Source organism: Lacerta agilis, chromosome 11, assembly GCF_009819535.1.
Source record: "Lacerta agilis isolate rLacAgi1 chromosome 11, rLacAgi1.pri, whole genome shotgun sequence".
NCBI lineage: Eukaryota > Metazoa > Chordata > Lepidosauria > Squamata > Lacertidae > Lacerta > Lacerta agilis.
This window is the reverse complement of record NC_046322.1, coordinates 58,251,734-58,260,861: the sequence shown is the minus strand read 5'-3', so window position 1 is coordinate 58,260,861 and position 9,128 is coordinate 58,251,734. Positions and strand designations below refer to the sequence as shown.

The 9,128-nt window shown below is 40.8% G+C and overlaps 1 protein-coding gene across 1 annotated transcript; it reads right to left on the bottom strand.

Annotated features, from left to right (window-relative positions):
* Positions 1–4,308: 4,308 nt before the first annotated feature.
* On the bottom strand, positions 4,309–8,790 carry RFK (riboflavin kinase). The gene is made up of 4 exons (XM_033164360.1): positions 8,638–8,790; positions 6,428–6,579; positions 5,574–5,676; positions 4,309–4,523 (listed from the first exon to the last, which is right to left on the bottom strand). Exons 1-4 carry the CDS (start codon positions 8,717–8,719, stop codon positions 4,390–4,392), a joined length of 471 nt encoding a protein of 156 aa, XP_033020251.1. The 5' UTR covers positions 8,720–8,790; the 3' UTR covers positions 4,309–4,389.
* Between the last annotated feature and the right edge of the window lie 338 nt (positions 8,791–9,128).

Below are 9,128 nucleotides of genomic sequence, written 5' to 3'. Positions count from 1 at the left end.
ATGCTTTCCACAGTCACGAGTGGCCCCTTATAAGGTCGTGTTGGCATGGATGTTAAAATCCCTCAGGACAACCAAACTAGGTGTCTCCAGGAGCACATCTGCCACAACCTGTAGCAGCTCGGGCAGGGAATCCTTGGTGCAGTGAGGAAGTCGGTACACCAAAAGGAATCCTGTACTGCCCCTATTGCCCAACTTCCAGAACATGCACTCAGAAAACTGGGTCTTCCCAATAGGACACAAATTCTTCCCAACATACTGTTTGGGTACTGAGAAAACCATGGTTTTATTAACAAAGTTCTTGAGTAATCCAATTGAAGTCTCTGCAAACGTGTATGACTAGGTAGCAACATTTTTATAAGTTGCTGCGCTTATTCATGACAGGATACCTAGTTTGAACTTTTGGCTAGTAGTTGTATCTTTAAGATAAATTGAACCTTTAAAGAATTCCAACAGTTCAGACTGCTGTAAACAGTACATTAATCTAATGGCGTTGAAAAATTTGATTGCCTCATTACATACACAGCTCTGCCAGAAAGCTGCCACTGAATTTTTTTTTCTATGAAAGCTTGCAAATGTCCATGTTTTAATGTCATCCAGAGAGTTGGACAAGATACTCTGATACCTTTAATGTCTTATTTGCACATTTATTTTGTAAATAATGCAAGCATAAAAACTGCTGCCTATTTTTGTTTAATGTTGGGAAGATAGTGACCAATAAACATTACTCAGTGAATCACCTTGGTGGTGGAGGGATTGGAATGACCTAATTTATTGCCCACATTTTCCCCTGAAGAGCTCACAGAATACTGAAGTTTAGGTAAGAACTGAAGCTCTTCTTAAATCAAATAAAAAAAAAATCAAAAAATCCTTCCAGTAGCACCTTAGAGACAAACTATGTTTGTTCTTGGTATGAGCTTTCGTGTGCATGCACACTTCTTCAGGTATATAATATACAGTAATATAATATAATATAATATAATATAATATAATATAATATAATATAATATAATATAATATAATATAATATAATGTAATATAATGTAATAAGATAAGATAATGCTTAAATCGTTAAGCATTAACGATTTAAAATCCCTCGTTAAGTAGCCTCTGCATAGATGCGATAGGTCTATACTTCAATATGCAGCTATGAGAGAAAGCATAAACATTCTTGCATACTTACCCAGACATAGGCTTTGCATTTTTCTTTCTTTTTAATATGGCAATTATTAGTCTCCATGATTAAAGGCAACAATAAAAGAGTTGGAGAAAGGCTTTAGTACCATTTTAGCTAACAGGTATTTCTGTACATATTACGTTTTTAAATAAATAAATAACATTTGGACCACAGCCTTGTTGCTAACTATACTTTGTACTTGTTAGTGAAGGATGAAGTGCAGCATACTTTTTAATCAGTTTTGTAAATATTTGACAGAATCTGTAGTCCCAAAGCAAATAATCTCTCATTGGTCAATTAAAGCAAATCAGGAGCAGTACACATTTTACACATAATAGCATAAAACATTCACTATAAACATTGCCATAAATTGTGCAGTAAACAATACCAAATTTCATGTATAACCCCTATTTTTTTGAACCCAAAATTAAGAAATTGGGCCAGAGCCTGAGTCCAGGTTGCCCGCACTAGAGCCTGAACCCCTGTGCATTCACCATCTGTGTATAAGATGACCCCCAATTTTTTACGAAAAATATACAGCAAAAAACATGGTCTTATACACGGAAAAATATGGCAGTTAGTGCAAACTGTTACCCCAATGTAATGCTTGTGAAGTGCCAGATGTGAACAAACTAGGCATGTTATTCTGTTTTCTTTGTACATCAAGTATGACAAACTGAATAGTTACATTTGCACATTTTCCATACTTTTATTTGTTGAATGAGTAGAAAAATAAAACCCTTAATAAAATTACAGTGGTAAATTTAAAACGAATCATGTTAAATACAGGTATATAAAAAGATAGAATTCAATAAATGATTTCATACACTCGTATTTTTATCTGGACTGAACAATGAACATTTTTCTTGTCCATACTTTATAGTGCAGTTTTTCACAAAATTAAAGTACTCTGTGACTACATTCTCTTCATTCAAATTCAAATGCTCAAGACTCATAAGCCCTTCCAGAAGGCACTCATTTCTAAAGACAACACAAATGGTAAACAATCATAGGTAGCAACATTATCAAGACCTCAGATCGTTAAGCTTATGTTATCACCTGTCAGACAGTATGCTTACTTCCAACCGCTAACATTTAAATTACTGTGGGGTAAGCTTCCACAAACCTCTTTTCCAGAAGCAATAGTTCAGCTTGGCATGACATGGCGCCTTCTTTCCCTCTCCTGAGCCAGAGAGGGGATCTTTCCATGTGGCACTACAGAACTTTGCAATAGGAAGAAGCGCTTTTTCTGGCTCTAAAATCCCAGACAAAGTCCACCTAATTTTGTGCTGCTCAACCCTGAAGCTGGGAGAAGCAGAAACAGGCCTGCTAAGTGTATGCTAGAACATACACATTGCCTGGCACACAGAGAACTTGCAAGTCAGTGGTATCCACAAATCATGAATATCTAGTGTATTAAAAATGCAGAAAGCCTAATTGTTTGGACATGGGTGGGGGGGTGGAGAATAGTGGAGATATTACTAAAAACTAACTGCTAGTATTCAACTTTTACTCAGGATAGATGGACTGCGACTTAATGGACCCAAGTTAGTTACAGCCATTCATTTCAATGGGTGTACTTTGTGTAAAAGTTAGCTGAATAAAACCAGAATATTTAAACTTAACTACATCACTCAGATATGGATATAGGAACATTTCAACAACGACAAAAAGAGACTAGAGGTTTCTTTGCAAATCAACACAATGGGAAAATTCTGAAATATACAAGCACTTTTCCCACAAAAAATAGATACAATAAACACATAGGAGGCAAACAAAAGCAGTGACAAACCCTGCATTTATTTCCAACCTGTGTGCATGTGAACTCTGGAAAAAGTATGATCTTCAAGTGCACGTTCAGTCTACATACTCATTTGTAGGTCTTCAACACAGATGCACAGCAGGACTTCCCACTGTAATTTCACTGCCTACAAACATGTTTACACATTTAACCATGTAAAAACTGCTATGTATTTAGCTCCCTACATTTATATCACATTATACTTAATTTAAGCTCTTTCTGGGACTGCACAAATGCCCAAAAGTTTATGTTCCAACACATTATTTCTCAGCAGTCTACCATTTCATTGTAGGACTTTGGTCATGTTTAACAAAAAAAAGGCTTCAAAAATTTAGAAGTATACTATGTGTACTTCTAAAAGAAGGTTTTACATAGGATCAGAATTAGACACAATTCTGGCATCAATTAGGTTTCTGCAAAAGTTGCTTAGGCCAATCCCCCTTGCTTTCCACCATATGTATATCACTAAAGTTGTAGGCAAGTCATATATTAGGCAAGTCATAAATCAAAGCTATACCATATTTAATCCATAACCAGGCAATGTAGCTAATCAGTGCTTATGTGCATACATTTCACCAAGAGGCAACTGCTAAATTTATATAGCAGCAAAGCAAGCCCCATACATCTTCTAAGTAAGCTACAGTAAATTCATCACTGAAAACTCTATTTTAGAATCCATTTTGTAAAAGTTAAGTTGTGCATAGATATGCTGAGACAAAGACTGAAATAATGTGTTTTAACCATTCTACAACAAAGAAAAGAATATTTCCTATTTAAAAGTTTCTGATTTATCTGGTTTCAAATGCTTCACTGGAAACCAGGGTCTTTGCAACCTATTTGAGAAGCAAGTACAGCAGACAAACTCTATTATAAATATATAAAAAATGCTGCTTTGAAGTCTCATTAAAATCAATGGCACAACATAAATCCTGAAATGTGACTAGTTTTCCTCTGGATGCAACCCATTTTTAATTATGTAACAAATAAAAACCAAGTACGGGGTATCCAAAAGAGAAGTCTACTTTACCCTTGTATTTCCCTCACTACAAGAGCTTCTGGCATGATTGCTTTGACCTTTAAAATCAGAAAATGATGCCCATTTAAAGATTAGCTAACCATCATTAGAAACATTTACAAATTACCTGTCAGCGTTAAGAAAACTGTTTCTGAGCCTTGGATGACCTAGGAATAGTAACAGTGTGTACACATTGCCCTGGGTATGGTGAAACCTTTTTCCTAACTTGCCGTTATAATATGTAGACTAATAAAAGTTAATTTTGCCTAACTATTTTAATTCAATACCAATACAAGCAGAACTCCTAAACCACAGGGATACTGGTTACAGATTTTTTTATCTAAAGGACAGCCACTAAAATTAGTGCAATATACAGTGAAAATTAAGGAGTGGCATCACTCAATGACCATTAGATATGTTGCTAACAGTAGCAGTGTGGAAGAAGTTGTCTTCTTTTAATTTCTGGTGTTCTGGCAAGTCTAGTTTTTTCTTAGCTTCTTCAATGTCATCTTGAATAGCTGCTATTAGTGCATCTGTATAAAATGAAAAGAAGTTGATACAATTTCACAGACTAATAAAAGACTAATGAAACATTCTTAAAAGCCTTCTTCAAAAATATCAAAGGTACTTTGTCACAGATAAGGGGCAGACTCAATATTGGTTCAGACACAGCAAGCAAACCAGCATCAGACTTGTCACAGTGTTCTTCTTTCACAGAAAACCAGTTTGCCATTACATTCATATTGGACGAGCTAGTATCTCAAGGCACATGATGCAGCAACCTTTCTAAGCTAAACAGATCTGGCCTTTGCCTTGATGACGACCATCCAAGAACCTTAGTACATCCCCTAAGTTTGACTGAATTCAGACAAAATAAAAAGAAATAAACCCCAAACCGGAAACTAAAACTGACTCAATGTTTTAAAGTATGGTTTGCACAATCTGTAGTTTGCAAAAGAGAAAGGCATGATCTGGTATTACATTTCTCTGTTTTGTGCCAAATTGAGATTTACCAGTCTGGTACTGTAGTATGATACATCTAAGTAAATGTAATTTTATATTCTGTTCCCACCTATCCTCCAAGAAATGTACACCATATTGAGAATAAATACATTTCCTATTAAGACGGTTGCCTTTATATAACCCTGTACACAGGGAGAGCACACAAGGACATACAAACAACACACAACTGGATCCTGGAAATGTCTAGTTAGCTGGAAAAAGTGGGGGACGGACGGACATGTATCTTGATATAGGAAACTCCAAAATATAGTTTTTCCATCTCACTCAAAAAAGAAGCTACTAAATAATAATAATGTCAGGGCAGCTTGACAAAGGGATGTCTAACTTGTCACAGGTGTCATTACCTTGAGAGGATGGATTGAGGGAAAAAAATAATGAGAACAATGGAGGCAGGCAAAGATAAACTGGGGCTGCCCTAGTTGGACTGTACCCCCACCTTGGGTCGCTCGGCAGAAAGTTGGTATGTAAGTACAGTAAATAATTAAAGTAAATAAATAATGAATGAATGAATACTGCTGTAGCTACACTGACAGTGTTTACAAAAGGTACTCAGGACTTACCTAAAGAACTGAAGTTTTTTTCTGGTCTTATGTATCCAACAATAATTATGCTAAGTATTTCTCCATAGAAGTCTCCTGCGAAGGTGTGAATGATGTGTGTTTCCTAGAACAACAGTTTCGTAGTTTAATATATAGGCTTGACTCTATTAAATATACTATAGAAGGCAGAGTACAGTTTTTACACTATACTGCAATTTACACTTTAAAAACAAACAAAAACCCCTTTCTAGGTGCTACGCATGTAACAATACAGTGCAATAGAGGCAGAAACCCTTTAAGGTTGCACTTTCACACAACAGTTTACTGCTACTAACTTTCCCCCACCATTTTATTTCTACCTACTCTTCTAATATATTAATTAGCCTTCCACGTGAAATCAGTTTGAAATAGCAACTGTGTATCTCCTTCAGTTCAGTGAGGACTTCCTCATGAGCTTACAGAGCTTCCAGCCAAACTAGTTCTGATGAAGCACATAACAGAATGTATAAGTGCAGGCATACATCTGGGTTCTTGGAGAATTTAAAAGTAACTACCATTGACCTCAGGATAAGAAGCATTCTGTCACAACCAATACATTTATCCCAATTTCAGTTTAAAGTGTTAAATATCAGTATTTGATCTGTCATCAAGGATCAGAAATAGGAAATGTATTTGAAAGCACAAAAGATAAAGCAGCTGGGGGACCCCCCCCCCACAATGCTCTTATTATTAAAAAGGAAAACTCCTTAATTATGAGCTTAGTAGCATGCAGACCTTAATGCTTTCAGATCAGCTCTGACATTATCAATGAATATTCTCAGGAGCTGTTCCAACTGAAAGTACATTGGCTTTCTCATAAGCTATAATATTCTTACCACTGATTTCTTAACATTCTTGTAATATGGATTCCAGCCTATGCTTGCAACCATTTTATGCACATCTCCATTTCCAACACAGGCCCAGCCATAGTATATGCCAGTAGAGATATCAGATGGGAAGCTATCAACCACTTCCTCAGAAAAGTTAGCTGAAAAATATAAATGAAGGCTTATACAAACAATTACATTAAAACATTTCATAAATGATAGGAAAAGGACGATGCCCAAGTCAGTTCAGTTAACTTGGTGTTCCTATTTAGATGGAACATGATTAGAATCCAGATCAAGGTTGGGCTCTGATTGTACTAGTTCTAGCCAGTGTTTTAAGTCACCAAGAAAGATGGCATTTAAATCAATTATTTATCAAGTCATTTTTTGCAAAACAATTGTGTATAGTAATTGGCTGCTAGAAAAAACAACAACACAACGGCTATACTGTTATACTGCACAACACAATAATCCAAAAACCTCTAGTACTTCTATTTCTTTGGAGATGCAAAACCACTAAGCAAGGTAACTTATTTTAAGACAAGGGCCACAATCCTCCATGAAATTTTCAAGACTGTAGGTTAAGACCTGACAGTCAACTTGGTGCAGAGTGGTTAGTGTGTCAAATTAAAACTAGGAGAACTCTAGTCCCATGGAGTTCAGTGAGTGGCCACAAGACACTCGCTCACCCTCAGCCTAGCCTACCTGTGAGAATAAAATGAGGTGGATAGGAATAACGTACACCAATCATACTTTTACACTGATGGAAGGGAGAGATGCACTGGAATAGCAACTGCCACACCTGCAGCCCTGACTTTTCACTGTAGACAGGGTGGAGGTGGAGGCAGCTTTCAATTTATCCTCACATTTACTGACTGCAATGAGAGTGAATTAGCTATGCCAAGTCTAGGACTGGTGCCTGTACGTGAGACGTATCTGGGAAATGAAGGGACAAAGGATGTGGCATTTCCATGCTACTCTCAGCACACCCCATTTCCCCCTACTCCACTAGCCAGCAATACTTGCTGTGGGCAGTAGTATAGTTAGGGGGTGGGGCACCCTAGGCGGCACTTACCTTAGGGTGGCATGCCAGAGCCCATGGTTCTGGACAAGTCCAGGCACCCCAGAGCCCAGTGCATCATTCCCCAAAGCACTGCAGCCCGGAGTTGGGCTTACAGCACGCAGAGCTGCTGTGTAGCCCCCAGACACCACAAGGTAGCCAAGAAGAACGCAAGTGGCACGTGCTGGCCCCACAAGCCACGTGGGGTCTGCAGCATGCCACCCGCAAAAGCAGCAAGAGGCTGGCGTCTACCCACCAACTTCCCCTCAGCCGCTCTCCAACAGGAGGGTGCCCCACAGGAACGCAGTGGCTCGGACTCCAGCCCTGTGCTGCTTCTGCAGACAGGGCTGGGCCAGCACATGCACACTGCGTCACAGGTGGAGGGCGCTGAGAGGGATACACTTCCCGGCTATGCCACTGGCTGCAGGTAGCCCAGCTGACTTCCAAAGGGGGACTTCCATCTCCAGTGGAGCAGCACCTGTTCTGTTTCCAGGGGTAGGATTGCGCCCAAAATCATGCAAAATGCAGTTGGCAACTGGCCGACAGAACACTATTTCTCCATAATATAAAAGTCCCTGCTGTTTGGATAATAAATATTAACTTCCCACAATTGCATCAGAGTTTAACATTAATGTTAAATTCGGTTTAATTTTAGATCAAATTATATACAGAAAGCAACAGCTACATTTACAGCCAATTTTTCTTCTAAATCAGATTTTTCCAAGGCTATTGATCCACCAGCAGCAGGTGATTTTGTTGTATTTTTTATCTACATGGTTCCCTGCTGCCTCTCTTCTTCATTCATTATTCCGTCGGGAACACGGTCACGAATTCCTGCATAAGGAGCCGGTTTCGTTATCAGATTCTCCCTCCTTACAAAGTCCCGGTTAAACAGGCCGCGGGTATTTTCCAGTTTGGTTTCCAGTCTGGGACACATCGCGTTAAAGGAGACTGTGGGCATTTAAACCTCTTTGAAGATGCGGCAGAATCAGCGTTTGGTGGGCGGCTGTTTTCATGGCAGAGAACGAAACCGAAACCCGCCACCCGGAGGGAGGGAAGGAGGGAGGGAGGCCCTGCCCGGCCCGGCTCCCTCCCTCCCTCCCTCCGGGAAAAGGCCCCGAGCGGCCGCCGCCGCCTCCTCCTCCTCCTCCGCGCTCACCTGTGGGGATGCCCAGCTCCTTGGAGCCCCGGCCGAAGCCGCGCACCACCTCGCCGCGGCAGAAATACGGCAGGCTCTTCATGGCGCCCGCGAGCCGAGCGAAGCCCCGCGCGCCCACGGCGGAGGCCGGATCCGGTTCCCACGGCAGCAGCAGGCGGGCGGGCGGGCGAGAGCCGCGCTCGGAAGGACTTTCCGCGGTGAGGAGAGAGCGGGGACCCGAGGCGACGAGGCTGGCAAGCAAGACGCACGCATGCGCAGCTCACGCCGGCCGCAAGCTCCGCCCGGAATGCGCGCGGCAGCCAACGAACACCCGCTGTGCCGGTACGGAAGAGGCGGGGCCTCGAGCTGCGTCACAGGAGGCGGTGGCGAAACGCCGCTGGAAAGTTCCAGCTCTCGCGGCCAACAACGCCTCGAACCCGCCCACTGGTGGGCGGAGCCACCGCTCTTCCCGATCCGTTTCTGGGGGGGGGGAGGAGCGACGGCAGAAGCAG